The sequence below is a fragment of the Hesperophylax consimilis genome, chromosome 1, assembly GCF_061612785.1.
Source record: "Hesperophylax consimilis isolate HC1 chromosome 1, BYU_Hcon_1.0, whole genome shotgun sequence".
Taxonomy (NCBI): Eukaryota; Metazoa; Arthropoda; class Insecta; order Trichoptera; family Limnephilidae; genus Hesperophylax; species Hesperophylax consimilis.
Genome location: NC_142836.1, coordinates 6,078,678 through 6,105,334, shown reverse-complemented (window position 1 = coordinate 6,105,334; position 26,657 = coordinate 6,078,678). Strand labels below are relative to the sequence as shown.

Here is a 26,657-nt window from a genome sequence, read left to right as displayed (position 1 = left end):
GGGTCCCATTAGCTCAGTTGGTAGAGCGGTGCCCCGGCAAGGCAAGGGTCCTGGGTTCAAGTCCCAGATGTGACCGTATGTTTTTCTGATTTTTTGTTTCAAATATTCATTTAGGAATTGCTAAAATTGTCTTCAATAATAAAATAAAATAAATATTAATATTTTAAATAAATATCACTAATTTTGCCACTAAACTTCTAATAAATTTTATATCAATTAATAGTAATGGAGGATAGTATTTTATTAGCAATAACAAAACGCTAAGTTAGGTTATGATGAACTATAATATTGTCTTGACGGTCTATGACAATAATAACATCCAATATTCAGTAAGGTTATATCACGCTGTTGGCAGTTTGCACGGTGGCTGCCTCCAGCTGCCTGGGTGTCCAGCAGGTCCAGTCAATCCCTCCTTTACCGGCCGATACGCACGGCAGCTGGAGTAGTTTCCCTGTTGGCTGACAGAGCGCACCTCTGGTGGCATAAGAACCAAATGACTGGTGCCAATATTTAAATATGCAGCTAACAGTATAGTATCTGTAAAATCATGCAATGTCCAGTGTTTTTCATTATAGTAGTGTTCTCAGCACGCAAAGTCCATCATTTCCATGTTTAAAAACTTGAGCCATAGCTACCCAAATTTGTAGTAGATTTTTTTCAATATTCTAGCTGACATGTACCGGCGTTGCTCGACTTTTCTCTACTTTCTATAAATAAAATATGCGTGTATTATATACATATAAACATTCCGGAAAAAATTCTCCGCATAGTTGCACAGTTTAGAAAAAAATAGTGAAAGATAAAAAGCAAAATAACAAGTCCAGGGCCATGCCAGAGGACTTCTGTAGCCCGTAACATACCAGGCGTAATTTGAACAATGTTGTTATTGTTCTTCAGACTCACCCCAAGTGGTTCCGCTGTACTCGGGTCTGGGGCGCTACGCCGACGAGACGGGGGCACGCTACTACGAGGCCCCTGCTCCTCCACCGGCGCACTCCGCCCATCGGGCTCCCTTGCTGCCACTGCATCACCACCGCATGCTCATGGACGCCAAGGGAGGAGCGCCTCACACTCTCACGCCATCTGTAAGTACCATTCTTTCTTATATTGTGTGTATTGTAGAAATGTCTAATCTTACTGTATAGTCTTACTTTAAACCTTGTTTCTAGTTCTTTCACAAACTATAAAAATATGTTCTTAAATATTCAGTAATATATACAATTTTAGACAATTTCTGTAAACATACAGAATTTAATTTTTAGAATGCACAAACGTGGGATAAATAAAGGATGAAATATAGGTGGATTCATTGGCTTTAAATCCCAGGAAGAAAATCAGTATATTTTCATATTAATATTCGGAGGTATGATTTTTTATTTGCGGGCGAATCCAAAATCGAATGCCCAGATACCTCCCGTTGCTCAAGGCATTTTTTTGTAAATACGCCATCGTTCGAGTGGTTAAATGGGTTAAACCGTACAAAAATTGACATTATTTTCAATCTTAGGTTCCTCCTTGGTTCCCTAAAGGCACCGGGATAGAAGAGGGTTGATACTTGAAGTTGTTTTTCTTTGAAGTTTGTACGTTGATGTATTTTGGTTTGTAGAGCAAACTTTCAGACAGGTTTTTTTTGTTTTTGTTTAGGGTTCATATTATTCATCATTGTTTACAGAAAGAAGGCATATAACTAACTAACTAACCATCACGCCGGTCTTGGCACACACTTCTTGCCTCATTCACATTCATACATCGTCTCATACATACTCTTCTATTATTTTGACTCTTGACATGGCCCGACTCGAGTATCTGATTCACTTGATCGTGCCATGTCTTCCTCAGGCGTCCCCGACTTCTGCTACCATTCGCATTTGCATCATATATCCTCCCCATTCGCATTTGCCCCCGACTTCTGCTACCATTGGCATTTGCATCATATATCCTCCCCATTCGCATTTGCCCCCGACTTCTGCTACCATTCGCATTTGCATCATATATCCTCCCCATTCGCATTTGCCCCCGACTTCTGCTACCATTCGCATTTGCATCATATATCCTCCCCATTCGCATTTGCCCCCGACTTCTGCTACCATTGGCATTTGCATCATATATCCTCCCCATTCGCATTTGCCCCTGACTTCTGCTACCATTCGCATTTGCATCATATATCTTCCCCATTCGCATTTGCCCCCGATTTCTGCTACCATTCGCATTTGCATCATATATCCTCCCCATTCGCATTTGCCCCCGACTTCTGCTACCATTCGCATTTGCATCATATATCCTCCCCATTCGCATTTGCCCCCGACTTCTGCTACCATTCGCATTTGCATCATATATCCTCCCCATTCGCATTTGCCCCCGACTTCTGCTACCATTGGCATTTGCATCATATATCCTCCCCATTCGCATTTGCCCCTGACTTCTGCTACCATTCGCATTTGCATCATATATCTTCCCCATTCGCATTTGCCCCCGATTTCTGCTACCATTCGCATTTGCATCATATATCCTCCCCATTCGCATTTGCCCCCGACTTCTGCTACCATTCGCATTTGCATCATATATCCTCCCCATTCGCATTTGCCCCCGACTTCTGCTACCATTCGCATTTGCATCATATATCCTCCCCATTCGCATTTGCCCCCGACTTCTGCTACCATTCGCATTTGCATCATATATCCTTCCCATTCGCATTTGCCCCCGACTTCTGCTACCATTCGCATTTGCATCATATATCCTCCCCATTCGCATTTGCATCATAATAACAAATAACATATTCAACCTGAAGGATTTTATTTTCTATTTAAAACTTTGTTTTTGCTATTTACAATAGACATTGAATATCGAATGAAATAAAAATATAGTATTATATTCATTCATTTAACTAAAATATTTTCATGTTCCTAACGCTTCTGTAATTGTAGTTACAGGTGGTGGGGATAGACGGAGGCAGTGCGGGCGAGGAGAGGGGCCCCAGCCGGGGCAGCGCCCCCGCCCAGGGAGGGGCTATCGTAGGGCGCACACCCCCGGGGCCCCCGCACGCCGCACACGCACCCCGAGAGGCTGACTCACTTATGATGCTGCTCAGGGTAAGGACAACAACAAGTCTAAGAAAGGTGGTAAATAAAAAGGATATGAAAAAGTCTGCTACGCATTATGTCATTCTCGAATCGAATATGGAATTATAGGATGGGGATATGCTACATCTAAGTATATACATCACCTGAATACAATTCAAAAAGGAATCATAAAGACCATACTGAAAGTACCCATAAAACGCCTTCGATTTAAATGTTCAAAAGTTTTGACGTACCAAATGTATAATATAAATATATATTATATTTTTTGTGTATGTGTGTTTTTATTTAGTTATAAAAAAATTACATTTTTATATCTGGTATAAACCTTTTAGCAACTTATTTCTATGACATTAAAAACACTTTACAATACATCTAAAACTTATTCTTCATAGTATTTAGGCATAACCCACGAAAAGCAGCAAGGCTTTTAGCTTCTTTAGCATCTGTCGGTAATTCATTGAAAATCTTAAATCCTTTAAATAGAGTTTATTTTGGGTTCCTGACAAATTTGTTTTTGGAAAAAAATAGACTTAAATAACTTTAGTCCGCCTCAGCACAGGACTTCCTAGTGAAGAGGAGTAATAAAAATTAATTCCCCATCATATAAGGTATATGTAATTGTAATCAATAAAATAAACTATTTCGTGGTTGGCTATCAATTTTGACCATCAAATACAACCTGTGTCTGATAAAACTTGCAATTCTTCTTAATAGTATTCCACGTAGTATGTGTACTAATCATTGTGTATTGTTATTGTTTGTTTAGCGCTACCCGGTGATGTGGCAGGGTCTGCTGGCGCTGAAGAACGACGCGGCGGCCGTGCAGATGCACTTTGTGCACGGCAACCCAGCCGTGGCGAGCCACACGCTGCCTAGCAACGGGGACGGCTCCACCCCCCCACTGAGGATTGCACAGCGCATGCGCCTCGAGCCCGTGCAGCTGGAGGCCGTGGCCAGGAAGATGCAGGTGATTACTTCCACTATTAAAATGAATGTTTCTTTATCTGATACAGTAATCTTCGTGTGACAACACAAGCAGCAAACCGCACAGGATCCCCAAAGATGACGTAGTCTGGGAGGAGTTAATGTGCTAAAAACACGCAAATTAAATGTGAAATAACTCCACAAAACAATACCTGCATTCATTTTCAATTCGAGATTAAAAACACAAATGCACAATTTACATCTAACAAAAAAAAACAACTTTTAGAATCACACCAAATATATACCATGTACAAGAAAAACATGTGACACACTAACACAGCTGCAGAAGATGCCTGCAGAAACTAGTACAGCCAAGAAGATATAAGTGAAGAATAGGAGAGCCAGGAAGAGGCAAGAAGAATAATAAGAAGAAGAAGACAAAGAAGAAGGAAGTTGAAGCTTGAAAAATCAGAAGATGGTACAATCACAAGGAGGAAATCCACGATTGGTTTTATTTTACAGTAGAACCCCGTTAATTCAAACCCCGATAATTTTCGATTTCCGATAATTTTCACCAAAAAAATATCTGCTGAAATTTTTTTCATACAAAATGTTTTTTTAATTCGAAATTCATTAATTCGTAATACGAAATTTATTTTTGTCCGTGCACCAAAATTTGTTTGTGTAATTCGAAAAAATTCGAATTCGAATTGCGAAATCTCGATTTACGCGGAAATATATTGTATATTTACTAAATTTACTTCAAATATCTGAGTTAAAAGATCTGGCCCCGACGAAAAACTGCAGAGAAAATTGGATTTATGCGAAAATATATCATATTTTTACGAATTTACATCACATGAATTCAAAGTGTCGGCCGCGACGGAAATCGGCTGCGAAATCTCGATTTACGCAGATATATATAGTATTTTTACGAATTTATTTCGAATATCTGAATTTAAAGAGCCGGCTGCAACAGAAATCGGCCACGAACTCGATTTACGCGGATATATATCGTATTTTTACGAATATCTTAATGGGGTAGGCCGCAAAATCTCGATTTACGCGTAAATACATCACATTTTTAAGAATTTATTTGGAATATCTCAATTTAAAGGGCCGGCCGTGACGGTAATCGGCTACGAAAATAAAGGAATAATTCATATTAATATACTAAGATACTACCCGGATTTGAAGGGGCGACCGAGAAACTCAATTTTAGGTTTTTTTTTTTTTTGTTCCTAAAATTTCGAATTACGTGGGAATTCGTTAATTCGAAATTTTATTTTTGATGTCCCGTGGATTTCGAATTAACGAGGTTCTACTGTTCTACACATGTACAAACTGATATTTCCCGAAAAAAAAAAAAAAACAAATATATGTAATAAGCAAGAGGCTAGTAGAAAGCAATAAGATGCAAGCAGAGACTAGGAGATACTGAAATGGTCAAGAAAAAGAGCCAAGAGGAGATAAAGAATAGATCAGAAGAGGCAGTAAAATTAAAAAAGTGAGAAGCTGGAAACAAGAAGTGGGAATCAAAAAGAATCAGGAAGCTAGAAACCAACGCTCAAATCAATTCCTTTATTCCTGCCCACCCTAAATTCCAATATTACCGATTTACCCGTCAATTAAACTCCAACCTCCTTCCCATCCTCATAGCATTTCCGGACACCGTGTATAGTTCACTTACAAACCAGAATAGGGTATTGCTACTAAGTCTGCCTCTGGAGTTGTTTTACCGTTGAATCTAAATCTTTGTTTGTTGGCAGTTGGAGAACGAACACTGCATGCTGCTGGCCCTGCCTTGTGGGCGCGACCACCTGGACGTGCTGCAGCAGTCCACCCACCTGACGGGCGGCTTCATAACCTACCTGCGCCGCAAGCAGGCGGCCGGCATTGTCAACGTAGCGCCCCCTGGCCACCACCAGGTACTAATTATATTAAATATTCTTAATTTCACATTCAGATGTTTTTCACCATAGTTTATTGGAATCAGTTGTGGACAATGTTACTAATAAGTTATTTTGTCTTTCAGCCACTATACACAGTCCACATCTTCCCATCTTGTGACTTTGCCAATGAAAACCTGGAGAGGATAGCACCGGACCTTCTACACAGAGTGGCGGACATCGCACACCTGCTCATTGTTATAGCGACCGTCTAGGAGGCTGTCTCGCATCTCACATACCACCGTGGACCACCACCGCCACCGAGAACAGCCACGGCCGCCTCCGGCTGGTCGTTTGCCTTCTTTGTCAAGTGTTGTGAATTTAGGTTTAAGAAGAGCGACATTTACAATCAGAAATATATTTCATTCGCATCTTTACTAGATAATATGTACTGCCGTGATAGTTAAAAAAGTTGTCGCATAGAAAGAAACTATTTATTTTCTAGTTTTCTACCACAGTTAACTCGATTAGAAAGTGTTTAATGAGATGATGCGGCAGGCGTAATTCCCCATCACCACTATCCGTCATCCGTATTCGTATTCGTATCCGTATGGCCGCGGGCCCGCTGAACACTTCCACAGAGCCCGCGCTCTCCCGTTGGACGCATTCAAGCTTATGTACATGATAGTGAATCTTATTAAGTAAATAAATAGTAATACTAAACTATGGGTATTTAATTTGAGACGTGCTGCGGCGCCCGTCATTGGTGGCTCCCACCGTTGATAGCACCCGCCATTGCTGGTACCGAATAATGATTTTAAGATTCCAAAGGCTTCCAGACAAACTTGTTTGTAATAGATAATTTATATCCATGTTATCATTATTTGGAAAACTGTTATTGTGTGTACTGACTACTAACTAACTAATTGATGGAAGACCATCTGATAAAGTGAGCAATAATTAATGAACTTCACTAGTTTAGTGGAATAATGTCCCAAACACAGATCTCCTCACTCTAGCTTTATTATCATCCCACACATTGTTAAATATTATTTATATTCATGGCTTGGTACATTTTGTCATTCACTTTATTATAAAATCATTCTACATTTTAATTGAGAAACATTATACAAACCGAAACTAATAGAAAACACCACGAAATTCTAAATGTAGTAATAAACCTATTTGCGACTTAAAGATATGTAGATTGTTAGCAGTAAGCGTTGTGAAAATGATTTGCATTTGATAGAAATTTTATAAATTCTATTGTATCGCTAGTAGAACTGAAAACCTGAAAGTTTTCCACAAGAACCGAGGGAGTTGTGTGCGTTGAGATAGCTCTATGAATATCTAGAGATGTCTCTTCTTTATATGGAATATCTGTGACAATCATTGATTTAATTATAGAAATTAACAACTTTTAAGGCAAAGCGCCATGTAAATTACTATTCCTCTGTAATTGAGAGGTTTTAACACTTTCTAATAAGACATGATTGAAGTCTTGTATTACTAAACATCGTGATTTGTAGTTGTAGTAAACCGACGCATTTCAGGACTTTGACCCATAAACAAACAACTTCATGAAAATTAATTGTTATCCATTTGGATCGTTGTGGTAAATTGTCCTATAATAGTCAACTAAATGCTGTTTTCACAGAAATCTGGTTATGTTCAGAGTTATACCCCGGATTGAGAACGCTTCGATATGATTTAATTCCTGGTTTTCTAGAACCCTCAAAGAAAACAATCTCCTGGCACGGAGTTTACTGATCTCAAATTGTTATTGCGGAAAGTCCGGAATGAACTAAATGATTTGATATATTTTTTACTACACATTTAAATATTAATGCGGAAGAAACTAATATTATAAGAAGCCAAAATTGAATTTAAACACTGAAAAGATCACGCGAAACATTTTTATCATAATCATTTATATTTTTTTCTTCATTTCAAAGTGCAGGGTCATTAACTACTTAAATTTACGAAAAAAAAAAAAAATAAGAAAAAAATTCTTGTTAAGTTAATTTATGAAAATAAACTGTGATTCAGATTATAAAATAGATACTTTTAGAAAGCATTAATTATATACTAGAATAATACTTGTTAAGGAAAGTTTAAATAATTGTTTATTAATATATTGATTGATTATATTATTATGCGAGAAGGAAATTACATTAACAGTTGCATAGTTGGATAATGAATGCTAGGAACCGAGGGACGGGAAGTGGAAACTGTCCAGGAGTCAGGAGTAGGAGCTCCAGCCCTGGCCCTCGGTGGCTCCCGGCACGACTTCTTCAGCCAGTACTCCACTTGGCGGGGGAAGCCAGTGCTCGGACGTGTAGGCTAACTGGAGATCTCATGTAATGTTTAAAATACAACCTAATTTTAGATGTCTGTCTGTATGGGGTGGGAGGTATGAGTATGTATCGTTTTACACTTGCTTTGTGTAAATATAAAGTTATTTTATATGTCTCTTCCGCTGGGCAAAACTGTGGTACAGTAATACACTGTTTAACGAATTTTATAATATCCGCAATAATACGTGATTCAACAATGTTTTCATTAAATTTATAGTATCCGCAACAATATGTTATTCAACAATGTTTTCAATAAATTTATAGTATCCGCAACAATATGTGATTCAACAATGTTTTCAATAAATTTATAGTATCAACAACAATATTTCAACAATGTTTTCATTAAATTTTATTTAAAAAATATGTATCAGTTATGTTTTTTTAACAATTTCTTGAAAAATTGATTTTTTGCTATCTTTTCTTGTAAATTCACACTTTCTTCTCGACAGCTATGAATTTTTGTGTAGTGTTGGTTCGAGGCTTTGTTAACCGAGGTGTTATTGAAACCAATTGATTTGAAACAGAATTATTGTTTAATAAGCTTTATTACACACTGGAAGACTCAATGCTTCATTAGAGTTCAAATAGTAAATAGAAATTTTAATAGATTTTAAGAAATAAGTAACAACGGAAGTGACTTATGAAATACCTTTGTATAGTTATTTTTCTTTACAGTCATAAGCAGAAAAGATTTTATAAAATAAACCGCTTTCATATACATCAGTTCCAAGATTAATATAGACAGGAACCGACGTATGATAAACGCCGTTTGATTTAGTTATTTCTTATTCACTACATTTTAAATATAAAAATTCAGTGATCTTTTCCAAACTAAAACTATTTTACTACAGCCTTTAGCTTTAGCTATCTCCATAGGGGGAATTGTTTTATTTATATGGAAGTCGGGGATACACGCAATTCTTATATATTTACAATAAATTTTAGTTTGGAGGTGATGAAAGTTTTGTTTTTATTTTCTCTAGAAATTACCTAAATAAGTTCCATTTGACTAATTAAAGTGTTAAATTTAACAAAATTGTAACTTATTATTTATTGACTTTGACTCTGGCCTTGTAATCGGGGTTCAGTTTCCCAATATTACTTGCATCGGCTTTGAACTCAACTATTAAAGATTCTTCTGACGAAAATTAGTTGTCTCAACAAATTAAACTGTTAAAAGTATTATAGGTAAACGTAGATAAAATTAAAACGGTTAGCAAAACAATAAGAAAAATAACTTGAGTATATTTAGACGGGTCAAGTTTTTTGGTTGCTTTTGAAATTGGTCCATTTGTAAGGATCTCTTGGTCCGTATGCTTTTCATTAGGATTTACAAGCCCACTGATGGGTAATGCAGTTTGATCACCATTCTGGCCAAATTTTTCATCTGTTTGATTTTTTGGGAGTAAATATTATGTGAAATTTTCATCACAATTTGTATGCTAAATGAAATAATAATAAATTTTTCAAATCACTAAAATCAACCGGAATTATAATTTTTTTAAATTTAATTAAATGTCAATAGGATCTTTGAAGCTTGCTGTCTTTGTTGTGGGGAGTTTTTGTTTAACTTATATAAAAATTCTGTAAAGTCTTAAAATTTGATGTGTCCTTTTCAATATTATTTTGAAAATGATGCAGTACAAATTTTTGGATACGTAATATCAAATATTGTAACAGACAGTTTTCGTAGCTTTGGAGGTCTTGTAGACAAACTTTGTTTGTTTGTTTGTTTGTTTTTTTGTTTGTTTGTTGGTTCGTTTGTTTGGTTGAAGAGAAGTGAATATAATTTGGATGAATGTAGTAGATGTAACGATGCTGTATGTATAATGTCTGTTAGGTTTTGTGTAACATATGGGTGCGGGCGTAACACACACACGTGTGAAAAGTACAAATTATTATATAATCATATTAATACAATTTAAGGAAAAGTTAATAACGATACTTCACTTCGTCCATTTAAGGAAACATTAACTACACTCACACAAAGAAATAGTCTTTTTGAACAGTGTAATATAAAAATATTGTAAAAAGCTATTTAATGTATATTTGAATTATATATTGAACATATATAAATGTAAGAAATCTTTGCAATTCGTTTAGTTAAATTTTATTTCATAGCTTTTTTGTCATAATTTGCACTAGCGATGCAAAGGTAGTTCATCTACTTTACTGTTTGAGGCCCGAAGGAATATCCGTCATCTCACACTGTACAGTTGGTCCTTAGCGCAGAGCTGGTCGCTGGTCACTGGTCACTGGTCACTGGTCACTGGTCACTGGTCGCCAGGCCGGTGGCGTGGAACTTTTATATTCTTTATTTTGTCAATTTTATGTTAAGTCCGCGCTCGATGGACACTTGCCACTCGGCGCTTGCTAGTGGGGGATGAGTGCGCAACTGTCCACCGAGCGTATTGTTTTCCCATTTTGTCATGGTGTGAAGTGGGAGCACCTCTGCGAGGGGATCCATCGCTCACTTGATGGACGCAGAGGGTCTCGCTCTCGACACAATAACATTTTATTAATGTTAGGCTTATAATGACTGCTGGAATGAGAGTAATCATTATAACTGATAATTGTGATCATGATTTATCTTTTAAGTGTATCTTCTGTATATTTTGTACATATTGCAAATACTATTGTATGTTTACCTGTGTGTAATGTACCTCTACCTACCATTACTATTAAAACATTATTACCTAAAAATTTACATATTGAATTTTATTTATTACCTTTCCCCTATTTTTACGCATCGTGAAACAAAAATATTTAGTTTTTAGATTTAGTTCGTTAGAGCCACTGACTCAGAAGACATAGATACACGCCCTAATGCAAAATTTAAGTGTCATTTTGACAAGCTGGAGGCAAACCACGTGACAATCTTTTTGGCACCATGAGGGATCTAGCAAGTCTTATGAACTACGACATCAAAACCCTGAGTAGAAAATTAAAGTTTACTAAAGTAAGGTAACGGTTCCATTGTGGAACTTTTCTATGCCAGGCCTGAATATTTGTTTCTGGCCGGAGCACCTGAGCATTCACTCACCTTCTACGTGTTCATTACTGCAGTGAGTAAATTATACAACATTTGTAAAAGTATGAAAAAAAATATATCTCAGCAACAACAACCTATCCGGTCCAAAACTATCCCACGTTTCAAACTGGAACCAACCATACATATTCACAAAATTTCATTGAAATCGTTAAGACGGTTTCTGAGATTAGCATCTTTAGTTAAATATTAAGATATTTGACTAAAGAATTGAATTTTTCATGATTTTAAAGGCAAATTTGTCAATTATTTGTGAGTTAATGATAATTATTATAATTTTTTTTTTGCTCTTTTAATATAAAAACAGGATGAAATATAATTTTTTTTTTAAATGATGGAACTGCATTTTAATGGTATAAATTTAAATTACAAATAACCGATTCATGTTGGAACATAAATTTATCAAATATAAATTAAAATTTCTGCTCAAAAAACAATTTTTTTAAGATGTCTTATTTTTTTAATAACTTTTTTTTCATTATGTCAACACAGTAGGTAGCACAAGAACTTACTTGCAATTAACTCACAAAAAATGCCAAAGATTCCTTTAAAATCATGCAGAATTCATTTCTTTAATTTCCTGTATATAAATAAAGTGGCACCAATACGTACTAGATATTTTCTGCACCTTTTGGCTAAAAAATAATTATATTGTTTGGTTGGGTATTTTGTACTCGAATCCAAATTGTTTCGTATAAAAAATGCCGCGCAATCGTTCCTCTTTACGCAGGATTCTGAATATTTCACCTAAATAATAATAAGAGTTTATTCCAGAATGTACGCAAGGATAGTGCAATACATTCCATATGTTAAAAATAACAAACAAATAATAAGAATACACAGATAGGCAATGCGGAATAGAAGTGAAAAATGTGTCCAAGCAGCCGCTTATGGAGGATATTTGAACATCTATCCTAAAATGTCTGTTGAACTCTCAAATGATCCACTTCTACCTATAGATAATCATCATCCTCTCCTATACATTAAATTAAATATGACATGTGATAATGAAAGGAAACTTTCACAAAGCGTCCTAAACTTTAAACGAGCCGACTTCAACTCAATTAACTCCCATTTCTCAAATACAGACTGGTCTTTTTTATCCGATGAAAGCGTTGATGAATCGTTAGATAAACTTTATTTATATTTTTCTAATACTATTGAATCCTATGTACCTTTTTACACACCAAGAAGCTATACCTACCCGGTTTGGTTTTCATCAGAGCTTACAGCCTCTCTTCAGCAAAAAAAGAGTCAACACAAAAAATTCAAACAAAGTAAATCCATAAATGATTATATAATCTTTAGCGAAACTAGGAAAAAATGTAAAGATCTTTCCAAACAATGTTACAAAATGTACATAACCTCTGTCGAGGACACTGTCTTTAAATCCAAAAACCTTTGGAAATTTCTTAAAAAAATGAACAATGAAAACACAGACTACCCGCCAATAATGCATATGAATGGAATCAGTGCAAACAATACACAGGATATTGTAAACCTTTTTTCGGACTTCTTCAAAAATGTATATGATGAAGACACTCCAGATGATAAAATATCCGAATACAAATTTAATATGACCACAAACTTAACAAACTGCCAAATCACACAAAAGTGTTGCGAACAAAAATTACTTTCCTTAGACACTGACAAATCCGCTGGCCCAGACAACATTCCACCAATATTCCTCAAAACATGCTCTAATACATTATCTAAACCACTTACATTACTATTTAACCGTCTCTTGTCCCTTGGACATTTTCCAGACCGCTGGAAATCTAGCTTCATTACACCGATCTACAAAAAAGGAGACGATACTGACGTAGCTAATTATCGCCCCATTTGTATACAGTCAGTACTGCCAAAGCTTTTTGAATCATTGGTCCTTGATGAAATCTATCCCAAATTAATAAAATTAATTAATCAAAAACAGCACGGTTTTATCAAAGGAAGATCCACCGCAACTAACTTAACGGTATTTCAAAACTTCATTATACAATCATTTGCAGAAAATAAACAAGTCGACTGTATATATACAGACTTTTCGAAGGCATTCGACAAAGTATCCCATAAACTACTAATCCAATAACTATTTGCTCTAGGAATAAGGGATAACATGCTAAAATGGTTTAGTAGCTATTTGTCAAATCGTAAACTGTTCGTTAAAATAAAATCTTGGATGTCGAAAGCTTTCCGGGTTACCAGTGGCCTACCGCAAGGTAGTCACCTTGGCCCGGTTTTGTTCCTCATTTTCATCAATGATATAACCAATTGCTTCAACGATGTCGAGGTATTGCTCTTTGAAGATGACGTCAAACTATACAAGAAAATAACTGATATAAATCATTGTCATATACTACAGTCAAATATTATTAAGTTTAGAGATTGGTGCGTTCAAAATAATTTATTTTTAAATGTAGTAAAGTGCAAAACCTTGACTTTCTTCAGAAACAAAAATCCTGTTTTATTCGAATATTCCATCAATAACATAGCTTTAGAAAGAGTCACGGAAATGAGAGATCTTGGAATTATTTTGGACGAAAAACTAAGTTTCACCAATCATATCCATCAAATTGTGAACAAAGGTATGAAAACACTAGGCTTCGTATTAAGAACAACTAAAAACTTTAATTCTTTGAAATTGCAAATGCAAGCCATTAAACTATTATACGTATCTCTAGTAAGAAGTCTAATTGAATATAACTCAGTAGTTTGGTCTCCATCTTATACAATTCACATTAACAACATTGAGCGAATACAAAAAAAATTTCTACGTTTTATAAATTTTAAATTAAATATCCCTGTCGAAGACTTAAAATACAATTTCTTATTAAATACTCTAAAAATACATACATTAGAAGATAGACGTAAAATAAACGATTTAACGTTCTTATTCAAAATACTTAACTCTAAATTCGACTGTTGTGAACTCCTGCAACTTATAAACATACATACACCCACAGTAACAACACGACAAAATACAATATTCTACAGCAGCACACATAAGCGTAACTACATTGCCCACTCTCCGATACAACGACTTCACACCATGGGAAATCATTACTTGGGTAATGTTGACATATTCAATACCAACTTGGCAAGTTTTGTGGATCATTTAAAACATTTATTTCAACAATACTCCTAAACACATAATGTAAACCAACAAATAGCTGTAATTTTCTGTTTTTGTTTCTTGTGTTTGTATAACTTGTTACATAGCTTTTATCAAATGTAATTTTATTCTTATTTTTTATGTTTGAAAGTATTTGTCAAATTAAAATTATACTACCAACCATGTAAAAGCCCTCTGGGCGTTAAATAAATAAATAAATCTCCCGTCTTCGTACAATACCTAAAACCCAAATGATAGTGGAAAATTCCCTACTTCAATGGGTTCCACATATTAATCATAAAAACTATAAATGTACTCGATTAAGGACCTGTCCGACGTCTGCCGATCCCTGGTTAAAATATCTACTGACTACTCATGGTAGGTATGCCATGAAAAAACACAATTTTGTATGAAAATCGCTGAACTTCTAATTTAATATTTTAGCAGGAAAATGCCCACACTGACTGTACCGCAAATACCTATCGATCCAATTTAAAAATAAAACATACACATTTGATGATTTAGTTATAAAAAGCGCAAATAATAATTTGACAGAGTTAGCTACAATATCTCGGAGCAATCAGCACTAGGCAGGATGTGGCAGCAGGAGTTGGCACAGGCGGATGTTTAGTGGTCAACAGTCCGCATCCTTTGGTCATTTCACTTTGCTGGATATTGATAGTAGTGGATTAATTAAAGTATTTCAACATATCAGTTAGTGGACTAATCTTGCATGGTCGCCCGTCGGTTTCGTTTTATTTACCGGGAATACGTGTGCTTTTGTGAATTACTGTGATAGTGAATAAAGTATTAGCTGGTGTCATTTGTCGATTATTTAGACAGTACTTTTTAAATTATTTAGTGTGATAAGTGAGTTGTAAGTAGTAATTAGTAGTGGTTAATAGTAGTGCAAAAAAATAATTTCGTAAAAATAAAATAAATAAATAAATTCATATTCTTTTGAAAAAAACCTACTTACCAATGTAGGTACAGTAAGTTGGGTAGGTAATGCCCTCAGAAGTTCAAATTAACTTTGATTTACCGGACAGAGGGCACGAAATATTATTTAAACGCTGCGAACTAATACGTGTATTAATTAGTTCGAAGCGGTTTTATTAAATGAATATATTTTTATATTGATACCCTACACTATTTGCGATTATCTCCCAACAGTCTGCTAGTTTATACCTAAAGACATTCGATGGCGATGAAGTAAATAAGTAGTCGAACCAATTTTGAAGAGCAGCGTCGATTATTATTACTATTTTTTTTTATCTGACACCTCACAAGAGCACCTCTGTCTGTACAGTGTACAGGTAGGGGCGTTATGTCGTCACCCGGTTGGGCAGCGTTGTGAGGCGGGTTAAAGTAGGGGCTGCAGGAGGGATTTATTAATGCGGGTCTTGAAGAGATCCGGATTATATGAAGGAGGAAAAACAGATGCCGGTAACTCGTTCCACATACGAGCCGTCTTACACAAAAACGTGTTGAAGAAGAGGACCGTTTTCATGAAGCCAACATCAACTGTGAACGGGTGTTCCACTCGTGTATGTCGAGTTTCACGCACTTGCACCGGTGCACCGGGGATCAATGCTGCTAGCACCTTAGAGCGGGCTCCATTAATATACATGTAGAACAGACTCAGCATGCCCTCATTGCATATGTGCATTAGAGATGGCAATCCAATGGATTGTTAATCAGACGGACCGTCCTCCTTTGTACAGAATCAAGTAGGTTTATCAAGTATTGTGGGGCTCCAGCCCAGAGGTGGCTGATGAATGATTTTATTTTACGGTTTTATCTTTTATACATTCAATAGTATTATAATCCAACTAACAAAAAGCAGTTTAATATTAAACAAGTTATAATTATTATTATGCGTGACAGCTGTTTCGCCCTCTGAAGGCATTATCAAACTGTATGATAAAATGGATTATAAACAAATGAATCAATAAATAAATTATGAACGATTCTTTGTCAATCTGTCAATTTTGTAAATCTGATGGAACAATGCTAGTATAGAATAACTCCTACTCCTCAGTTAAAATCCTACAAACGGATGTCTGAAATGTTAGTTTTATTAACAGACACGCCATTTTCTTCCACAATATATATTTTTTTTATTTTTAGACAAACCTACGAGTAAAAATATATTTCAAAGCACTGTTGCTTCTGAAAACGCTAAGAACTTACTTATTGATCATTTTGTTTTATTTTCATACCATAACAAACAACTGTAGAAGCGTAACAGCATTTAATAGAGAAGAATAAGAAAAACCAATAAGTAAGTGAAGATTTAAAGATACAAAATCAGCCTTGCAGGGAAATGCATTTCTAAGTACCTACCTTTAGTGGAAAAAACATTATTTTAAAATCATAGCAAATATATGTAAATTAAAAAAGAAAGAAAATAAATTAAGAAAAGAAGGAAGAAATTAAGTTTTGAAAAGAAGGAAGAGATCTCGATCCATTGATGAGAAAACAGTATCAGCAATTATCCCCATCGAGCATGGAGCAGAAAGTGCGTTCGTCATCCCGCACCCGCTGCCTGTTCCTGGGCAAGCCGCACAAGCTGCCGAGCGATGGCAGCAGCGGGGGCAGTTCGCCCACCTCCCCGCTCAGCCCCAAGAGCTCGCTGTCGCCTCCGGCCTCGAGCGCCGACAGCCCCAAGTCCCCCTCCAGCAAGCTGCTCAGGTTCCGCCTGCAGAGGATGTTCAGCGTGAAGGGCGCGGAGCGGGGCGCGGCCAGCCAGCCCAGCAGCCCCACTTCGCCGCAGCGCCTTGTGGCCGGCAACCTCACGGGCAGCTTGGAGTCGCTGGGGCCCATCAAGAGACCCTCGTAAGTCCATTTGATTTCAACTGGTCTCATCTAGTTTCATTTGATTTCATCTGGTTTCATTTTGTTTCTCCAACTTTTTAATTAAATCAAAATGAATTCACTTTTCCAGACACAGGTAATATTTATTATGGCAGTTGGAATGCTCCGAATGTACATTATCGGAACGTATCTTTAGGAAGGTCATAATAAAGTAAAGTATATTTATTCAATTTTGGGATGCTTACCTACTGCTGTCTAATTGCAAACCAATGAGAATGGCCGTTTCCTAGTTCATAGTTAAGTTGTATACAACCATGAAAACGATAGGATTATGATTAGGCATTCCACCATCAGTTCAGTTACAAATTTGTAATAGATTAACCCTCCACCATCGATCGGAGTTATAAACTATGCCGGTATAAAATAAACACACATTTCCAAAATATATTCCGTTTCTCCTTGGAAAGGTGAAACCCCTAACATTTTAATATTAAGAAAAGGGTCTCTAGACCCAAACTTGGGAATAAGTATGTAGCATACGTTTTACGTTATGGTACCTAATAAAATATTATAACGTGAAAAGGCAAGGGGAAACACGTTTTGAAAATATCGCGGGAAGTTTTAATAACTTGTTTATTCACTTTTTTATAAAGGTGAGGCTGTACGCTATTTCTTCCAACCCCCAAAACATTGATGTACTCGCCTAGCGTTTTACACGTTAATGTTATACATTTTTTATATCACGTAAATAAAATAAAACAGTGCTTTCCAAAATAAATTCAACTTCAAACGGAAAAGGAAATTAAAATAATGAAGGTGTATGTAAATAAATGGTAATTTAAGTGTTTACATTTATTATATTATTTAGTCATGAAACTGGAATTTGTAAACTACTCAGTAGGTACATCAGAGTACACCATTAAAAGTGATGAAACAAAAACTAGGTTTAATAGTTACCTATGTAACCTATTTAACATAGTTTTTGTTTCATCACTTTTCATGACTTTGGTTCCATGATAACTCAACACACCTTTAAAAAGTGATATAAAGTCATTAGAAACGATGAAAAAAAATAATTAAACCTCACCTAACATAAACTAAACTAACCTACTTAACCCAGTTAATAAAGTTTTTGTTTCGTCACTTTCCATGACTTTATATAACTTTTTAAAGATGTGATGAGTTATCATTGTGATGATTTATCCGGTCACCATTACCCATAATCCTTAAAAAATGATATAATTTTGAAATGAGGCGTTACAATCTTCTTATGGTAAAAATCGGTCGGATTGATAAAAAAGACAGACATCCTGTCCAAAATATTATTTATTTACAGGAGAAGATATCCGAATTCTTGACAAATTGCTTTTCCCTATCTCTCCCCCGCGTCTCGTAGAGAATTTATGGGCTCAGTATCTTTCCCCAACCTCTGACCTTTATAAATAATAATAATTCTGGGCATATTTCAGGAGTTTCGTGGCCCCCACCGCTTCCGGCCTGACGAGAGCTTCCGCCCCGCTGAGCCTGGCGCCACCTGACAGGTAACGTCTCATCTGTACTCATTTACCTTTTCAGATTTTATTATTATATCTGGGAAGGAGGGAAGATCTTATTGTGTTTATAATCTTGAACTAAAGAACTTGAAGCATTAATTGAACTAAAGGTGACTTTGAATGCTAATAAATATGTTCGCTAAAAAGTAATGCCTTAAACTTTGTTCAAATATGTGTCCATGTTTAATGATATCATCGCCATGATTTGTCTGATTCTACGTACATATAAACAGGGTTGTGATTGCTAGAGTGAAGTAAATAAATACTTAGATGTGAATTTTCCATCGCAGGTACCCTAAATATGGTACCTACGTACCCACGCAGTTTCACTTCAGTTGTAAACTTAAACACCACATTCTAATCAATTTTTAAAACCAATATATTACCATATCTAGGGTTAACTCTTTTGGCATATACAACCTTATTTTTGGGGCTTAATGCTAGAAGTGCCTATATCAAATTTGTGCATCACTCAGGAACGAAGACTGGCGTAATAAACACTGAAACAATATTTTGACTTCCACATTACATAGGCTACGATTTCACGAATCTAGAGCCATTATTTGCCATTGGTATTCATAGCATTCAAATAAGGAACGTTTAAGAGTACTTTTTGGTACATAAATCAAGTTACAATATAAAGCAGTTCTAGCATTACCTAACCTCAAGATATAATTCGGATGTTAAAATTACTAAACGGAGTAATTTTCGTTATATTATTCCGTTCGTTTAATATTTATTCAAATAAAATAAACGATCACTCACCAATTAATTAAATTGTTTGTTTATCAGTTTCGCTTGTAGATACATATATAATATTATTGTGTATTATCGCTGCGGTAATTCTGCAGAATAATTATCGCTGTGAATAAGAATAATTGTAATCAATGCACATCGTCCACGAGGAAGAAATGCAGTGAAGGATTGTAACATTCTACCTTTTATGGCTATCTTCTTTAAATATTTTCTGCATTATTTATAAAGAAGAGTATCCCTCTCGCTGTGGGTTTGTTTTTTAGATAAATCTACAGTTTTATTCCGAGATTGATGAAATTTTGCACACTTGACATTAAAAACAAGAAGAAGGTAACTGTATGCATGAGATTTCGAAAAACCACCCGTCCCCATTTTCCACCACATTGATGACATTTGGCACACTTGACTTTCAAAATAAAAAGTAAAATTACCGTCTACATCAGATATCGAAAAAACTCTGCGTAAAGCCCGGGCAACGCCGGGAACTTCAGGTAGTTATCTAAAGGTGGTTCTCCTGCGACGCGTTTCTACCAACGTTACCTCAAACATTGAACCAAATGTGTTCACAAACATTGCGTCTGCATACAAAAATATGCATAGAAACACCCTTTTCCAATATTATTTTAAAAGAACTTGTTTTAAAGTTTCAAGTTTGAAGAGTTTATAATTTGATAATTAACGAAGATATAATCGTACATTTTGTTATTATCTAAGAAAAACAGGCTGATTAATTTTCTAAGATCTTTTGTAATTTCTTTAAAGAAAGCTTTTAAGAACTGTTACATAACAACAAAGTGAAAAGCGCTAAAAGTGAACCAATTGTGTCTTTTATTTCATTGTAAATTTTAGCGAACACTAACATGACAAGTTTATCAATAAACAATGCCTAATTTCGGGGTCTAGAGTGTTTTAACTTATTTTCGGGCTCGGCCGAAACAAGAACAGAATCCGAAATTCGGTCTCAGTTTCGGCCGGTTCATGTAATTTCGGTCGGTCACTGCATTGTGTATATGTTTTACGGATTTCATAATCGTCACTTTTTTATTGTGAAACCAGCAACACCCATTTTTCGGATACGTTTCGTTTTTCCACCTGGTTCATGATAATATTCGTTGGCTTTACTACGGACGAATGTTTTATTTTGTTTGTCACGCTATCAGAAAAGTTGTTAATTTTTTGGCCCTTGCAGTAGATAAGGGACAATACCGATTACAGTAATACTAAACATTTCTATCAGCGAGGTCTAATTAATAATGTTTTGTATTTACAATTTAGCTCTAGGCCAACTGGTTATCACTTAATCTACAATTTAAATGAATTAATTACCAACATATTCACGTTAAGTAGGAAGCTTGTTGATGAATTTAAATTTTGAACTGAACAGACATGTTATTGCTAAATAATAATAATAATAATTATTATGTATCTATGCATTAATTACTGTTCTTTAAACAGGTTTTAATTATTAAAGCAAGAATTTATAATTAAAAGACGCAATAAATGTAATTGATTGTAATGCTTAATGGATTATATAACAGATATTAAAAAAGGACCTCCTAAAAGAAGTATTGCCAATTTATTAATAATCTCTTTAAATTATTGGTAACCCGGTAAAATCCGGTTTCCTGATAATTTTTTTGTAAATTCCTAATATATCAGAACACGTGTTCGTGCACCTGCATTTGCCTTGATAATATATAATGATGAAATACGAAAATATAAGGATTTTTTTGAACACGTGTTCCGACATCGCGATAATATATTCTTATGTTATTAAAAGTTTATCAAATTCATTCGTTAAGGGCATACAATCCCGAATAATTTGAAGAAATTCTTAATAAATTAACAATACTAATTTTTCTCCGTGCATTATTGGGAAATGCTATGAAGCTATAGAAATAATGGAGGGGAAAATAGAAGAGGAGGTTTGAGATATGTTTAGCTCTTAATATTAAAATCTAGCCACCAAACATAGCCAAACTCATTACAGAGAGGTGTATGATCTTTAACGGTAGCCTCTAATATAATGACGAAATGCGAAAATATTAAGATTTTTATGAACACGTATTTTGTCAGCTTGATAATACATTCATATTTTACTAAAAGTTTTTCAGGAAACCTATCAATTCATTTGTTAAGAGTCTGCAATCCCGTTTTTAATAATTTGAAGAGATTCTTAATAAATTAGCAATACTTATTTTTCTCCGTATATAGAAAATCTATTATAACAACTTAGGGATAATAGGAATCCACCAGTTCATCGACCATTGCGTTAAATTGTACATATTATTTGTATTATGCGCAAGAAGATAATAAACAGAACCACATAGATTTATTACAAATGGCTTAGAACTAAAATTTATAACTTGTGACATACAACTCAAACTTATAGCGAGCGACTAACTATGAAGCCTATAAAAATGATTTACATCACATTCAGGAGGTATTGTAACATCCTCTCGATAACTATCCATTATAATAAAAATAAATAAAAATTCGCAATCGGTAGAAAACTCGGCAAATTTATCCGATGTAAGTGTAGCAACTATTCATACGTTCGAGTAGACGGACTTTATAAATAAATAAAATATTAAATCGTGTATGGAAAATAATTCGTTATCCCTTGGATAGTGCTTATCGAGAGGATGGTGAAATACTCCATTATTCTATTTGTAGATTTATTTATTCCAAACGAAAAAAAATATTGTAACTAAGACTTGAATTTGAACAATTTATCAAATTACAAAGTTAAAAGTTGAAGTTTTGTAATTATTTCACAATGCTCAAAAGAATCGGAACTTGTATAGGACTTTCACAGAACTTGAACGTTAATTTTGAGATTTGATGAATTGTTCCAATTCTGTGAAACAATCTGTCCTTAATATTATGTCGAATGAGTTTGAAGATTACAAAGGGTGCTAAAGAACGTAGGTAATTGATCTACTTTAACCAGTGATTTCTGAAATTATTTTTAGAAATTAAAAGAAATTAAATTTAAATTTTGAAAGTGACTTTTTAGATTTATTTCTCAAAACCAAACAATTTTATTTTCTGTGCATGTCGTCACTGGTCTATCAACTGACTAACCGTTAAACCCCTCACCCAAACACTAACTGTCCAATACCTACAGATTTCTTAATGTTTTTAATGAAAAAAAAAACCTCAAAAATGTCAGCAGAGACCAAAATTTTATTAGTTTTTTACTCCTAATAATGTCGGAATCACTAAAAAGTAAGTCAAGTACGTCCCTATATACAAACATAGCACTTTTCTAAATCTAATGGTTGCTTGACAATACTGTATTATGTTTTAAATAAATTGATCTGAATATCCAGGTAGGTACCAAACACGCTACGACTCTCTCTCTCCACCGATTTATAAATTTGATCTTATAATATAATAGTTCCACTTGCTTACAGTAGAGAAAACTTCTATGGTATGTGAAATATGTAGGTACCTATCTTAACCTACCCTGTCTTCCGACATTCTAAAAATACCACTAAAGGTATTAACGGCGATGCACCAAGTAGTGTAACATTTGGAAGCGGGCTGCTAACAATAACACTCCTTAATTATGTAGATGGCGAAACAGACGCCCGTTTTGATTTATATAAGATGGGGCAAAAGTAATCACCCTATTGGAAAACGCTACATCTTTTGCAAATGGGGCCAAATATCAATTCAGTTTTGACATTTGTAAAGTAAACAAACCCAGAATACAAATTGACAAGATTTGAATCGGTTTACTCCAATAAAAAAATTTCACAAGCAGTACCAAAGTTATTAAAAAAAAAATAAAACAGCAAAAGAACATCGGGTGATTACTTTTGCCCCACCACATCTCTAAAATTTGGCAATCAGGACAAGAGGCGTGAAAACCCCGGATTTTAGAGCCCATAACCCGGACATGTCAACAGGTTTTTTTAAACACAATCAGTGTAATAAAAACAGTTTAAAATGTCATAAATCACCTTTTTATTTATTTTCAGACCTTAAAATTGAATTTTGTCATCTTTTATCATCATTTTAAATGTACCTAACAAAACAGAATCTTATTACAGTTTGTTACAAATTGTTTTAATAATCAGTTAGAATTTTGTCATTCTTAAAATAAAACAAAAATTATTAATATACTGTTATGAAAACTAAGCCTTATTAAAATATTAAACTTAACAAAATTCAATTAAATTTTTAAACAAAAATCATAAAAATACTGAGACCATTTTAGTATTCAGTCTTACAATTTTTGAGGTAACTCTTTTAACTGAATAATAATTATCTTCTTTAAATTTGTATCAGCAGCCATTTACACAACAAAATACCTCTTAACATAATATGAACTAAATTCAATCTTCTTAAATCTTAAGCAACAAAACTGACCCTTTTTAAAGTTTAGACTTACTGGAATGTAAGTTACATTATTAATTTTAAAAAACATATAATATCCAAAACTATTCTCATATATATCACCTTAAATTTTAATCAACAGCCATATTACCTTAACACGGGCATTAGCCTAGTATGGTTGTAAAAAAACATAACAATTGTAATTTCAAGAAATCTATGAAATAATAAAAAAATAAAATTAAAATTCTACATTTCTTTTACGTAATAAAAACAATCATTACTTTAACTACAAAAATGAATAGAAATTATCTAGCTATTAAAGATTTTTCCTCAGCCTCTTGCCTTTTTACTTTTCAGTTTTTTTGTATTTATCACTCTTTCCGATAGCTTTTAGAATATCTCCCCTTTTTAAAAGGAATTTGTAAAAATCAATGCAGCTGTATTCTTTGAAATTGAATTTAATTTTAATTACTGGCGAGATTGTTTCTAAGTTTAGTAAATTTCTTTCTTTTGTCCATTGTTGTGAAATCAATGAGAATATTCTCTCCACGTTGGCAAACCATTGGCAAACCCGGACTACAAATGAAACCCCGCCCGGACGCTCCCCGGACGCCTTCTAAACTAGGACAAATCCGGGGAAACCCGGACGGATGGCAACCCTAGCCCCACCTGTACAAGAAAAAACATCGCAAAAATTTGTGTTTTATTTAATTTTGCGCAGTTCAGGCACAAATATTAAAAATTTTTACGAATTTTAACTTTATTTGCCACATTGTACAATAAAACTGTAACGGAAAAGGGTTTCGTAAGATGGAGATTTTGAACTTTAAAGCATTTTTTACAGGCCTGATACTTTATTTTTTCTCGGCTCATAAAAAGACTTGTCAAAAAATAGCTCGATTGTTTTAAAGAAAAAGATGTGTTCTACTCGCATTATTTAATTAACACTTTTATAATATTTCTAAGTGATCAAATATTCAAACAATAAATACATGATTTTGCATTGCTCCGTTGTGCTTCGCCTTAATTTTAGCACTAGAAAAAGCACATTGCACCCAGCGATAACATTTTACGATTATGTGTTTGCCATTTTAAGACGCTAGAGTTATGAAATACCTTATCCCCGCTCGAAAGTATCTGCTCATAAAAATAAAATAAAAACTGAAGCTTTGATTGTCTTTTTCAAAACAGACATCAGCTGTTCTACAATTCCACAGTCTACAGTAATGTTCTACTGTTTCATTTCCACAAAGCGCACGCGCGTATCTATTGATCAATTTTCATTTCGGCGTATTTACTTTCTTTATCTGTGGGACTAAATTCTCCGATGCGGTAAAAATCGTTTCTACCGAAATGATACATTTATTTCATTTCATGATATATTTTGAGGAAATCAATAAAACTCTTCTAGTTGCTATGCTTGATCTGGAATTTTGTGGGCATACAATCACAAATAATTTGAAGATTTCTTAATAAATTAGCAATATTAATTTTTATTCGTGCATTATTCGGAAATGCTATGAAGCTGAAGAAAGAATAGAAGGAAAAAAATAGAAGAGGAGGTTTGAGATGTGTCTAACTCTGGCTATTAAAATCTAGCCACCAAACATAGATAAAGTCATTTCAGGTAGCTGTATGATCTTGAACGGTAGTCTCTCCCCGTGGCAATGCTGAAAGAATCTACAACTCTTGAACAAAGTAGGCCTATGTGCATCAAGTATGGGCCCTAGGCCTTTTTTAAACATAAGGAGAAGTAAAGAAACAAAAGTGTACTATATAAGTCGACTGACTGCAACTGAGCCATAGTTTGGTATGCCATTGAATTACGATACGGTTGGCACGTGTAATCAAACAATATAATTTCGCCTGTGATGTGATGTACGTAACATTCTAAAGTTTCAAAAATGCATATAATTCTTATATTTTCGATACGTATTATGATTTTATGCCGCCGTTCTTAAAATAGTAAATAGTTGGTATAATGGTCAGATTGGTCAGTATCGTTGCTGGAAGGCTTGTAAACTGTTTGCAAAGAAGTTGATCGGGGTTAGATTTTCGGCTGTGGCAATTTTGTTTACTTTCTATTTAAATTTTTAATACATATATTTTATTTATAATTTTATTAAAAAATATATAAATCCCGTAATTTTTCACGGGTAGTACAATAATATAACACAGCTGAACTTTATAATACAAATGGAAGCTTTTTTAGAACTTTCAGATAACCTACTTAGTAATTACTGACACATTAAGAATTTAACGTTACGACAGAGGATAATACAACGTAGGTTGTTTTTATTTTTTCTTGTTTATGAAAAAAATCTTCATTAATGTGTTTCAATTTATTTATAAAAATAACATCGATTTAATTTTGTTTTTACCGTTCACAATTTTGTTATTTATAAAATATTTGGGCTTCGCCTTATTATTAAAATAAGGGTTCACTGGAAAAACAATTTCTTTCACAGATTTTCTTTCAGTGGAAAATGAGGAGCGAATTTTAGCCATTTTATCAAAGCGAGATTGCGCAATGCATTAGAAAACTGGTATGCAAATGAGCGAATTAATTTGTTCCGAGACATCATATTATAATATCTCAAATACCACGCTGATAATACCAGAGCCATTCGAAATATTAGGACGTAAACATCGCGCTTGCGTTGACCGTTTTTACTTTCGATGTGTTTCGAACGGCTAAACTGGGTCAGATACAAACTATATTATACAAATACGTGTAGAGCGCATAGAGTTTGGCGTGAGATATGGATCGTGT

The 26,657-nt window shown here is 34.5% G+C and overlaps 2 protein-coding genes across 4 annotated transcripts in view; both read left to right on the top strand.

The window, feature by feature from the left end:
* The window catches only part of spen (spen family transcriptional repressor split ends), a 185,716-nt gene extending 174,765 nt beyond the window's left edge, over nt 1-10,951 (top strand). For all 3 annotated transcript variants that reach the window (XM_089641797.1, XM_089641752.1, XM_089641690.1), the window contains 5 exons: nt 898-1,085; nt 2,925-3,089; nt 3,847-4,047; nt 5,774-5,932; nt 6,040-10,951. In XM_089641797.1, the coding sequence (XP_089497923.1) occupies nt 898-1,085; nt 2,925-3,089; nt 3,847-4,047; nt 5,774-5,932; nt 6,040-6,168 (842 nt within the window). In that variant the 3' untranslated portion in view covers nt 6,169-10,951. The remainder of the gene's footprint in view (nt 1-897; nt 1,086-2,924; nt 3,090-3,846; nt 4,048-5,773; nt 5,933-6,039) is intronic.
* A 4,196-nt stretch (nt 10,952-15,147) lies between these two features.
* Nucleotides 15,148-18,773, top strand: LOC149426190 (uncharacterized). The gene is made up of 3 exons (XM_089635329.1): nt 15,148-15,288; nt 16,652-17,249; nt 18,698-18,773. Exons 2-3 carry the CDS (start codon nt 16,885-16,887, stop codon nt 18,771-18,773), a joined length of 441 nt encoding a protein of 146 aa, XP_089491455.1. The 5' UTR covers nt 15,148-15,288; nt 16,652-16,884.
* The last annotated feature ends 7,884 nt before the right edge of the window (nt 18,774-26,657 follow it).